At 36.1% G+C, this 942-nt stretch overlaps 1 protein-coding gene across 1 annotated transcript in view; it reads right to left on the bottom strand.

The window, feature by feature from the left end:
- Positions 1-942, bottom strand: part of LOC119594184 (peroxisomal sarcosine oxidase-like) — a gene marked incomplete at its 5' end in the record, with an annotated part of 59,772 nt that overhangs the window by 56,940 nt on the left and 1,890 nt on the right. Inside the window, 2 exon segments of the mRNA XM_037943254.1 lie at positions 100-232; positions 484-668. Coding sequence (XP_037799182.1) covers positions 100-232; positions 484-668 — 318 coding nt within the window.

Below are 942 nucleotides of genomic sequence, written 5' to 3'. Positions count from 1 at the left end.
TCTTACTTTCCCAAAATCTGTTTCAATTCTTACATTTGCTGTGTAACACTTATCATTATGAAAGCCTTTACATATATAATAATTGCTCCAAACACTTACTTTAATAAGGCCAGGGTACTCTAGTGGTGAAACAGCATAGAAGAAATTATGTGGATCCGTCATATCACAAATGGTTCCGCGGGGAAAATTGGAATCCTTTACCTTCCAATAATATACTCCTAATCGTACAGTCCTGGTAATGAAGACAAAAGGTTAACTATCAGAGTGATAAGCAAAGAAAATTTTATTCTGATCTTTTATACCATCAGGACTGATAATGCCCAACTGTAAACTACAAATATCAGGGAATTCATGAAATATCCTTTTTCTTCAGTCTTTTACTCATTGCTGAATATCATAGCGATACAAAGCAAAATATAAAAACCAAGACTCTAAAAGCATTCAATGATTAAAACCAAGGCTAATAAGTACAATACTACATACTTCAATGGCAGATCGATGCCTAAAGGTGTGAGGACCTCCGCTGCCCAAGGTCCTGGACACAGCACCAGGCTCTTGGCTCTGATTACACTCCGACGGCCCTTCACTTGCACCCATGGATCTCCAGGTTCTATGCTTGTGACAGGCCAAGAATCGACGATTACACCTCCAAGATCTTTGAACAGCCTCTGATTTGAGTAAAGATTTCTTATTAGCAGTTTAACCTTAGTCTGTTTTTGTTGCAGTTGTTTTTTCTCTATATAGCCAGTTAAGAACATGATAACTTTGAGACCTCAATTACACAAAACTCAATCTTATTTACTTCTTCAATTCTCTTTAAAATGCTTACTCATATTGTTATCTACATTTTCAAAATGGTGTCCTTTAAGATGTTTGTATTTAAGAAAACCATTATTTGTATTTCTTTTCATGTCTCCTCACAAGCATACATCCATCACCAGC

Source organism: Penaeus monodon, chromosome 33 (assembly GCF_015228065.2).
Source record: "Penaeus monodon isolate SGIC_2016 chromosome 33, NSTDA_Pmon_1, whole genome shotgun sequence".
NCBI classification, from domain to species: Eukaryota; Metazoa; Arthropoda; class Malacostraca; order Decapoda; family Penaeidae; genus Penaeus; species Penaeus monodon.
This window is presented reverse-complemented; position numbering and strand designations above follow the sequence as displayed.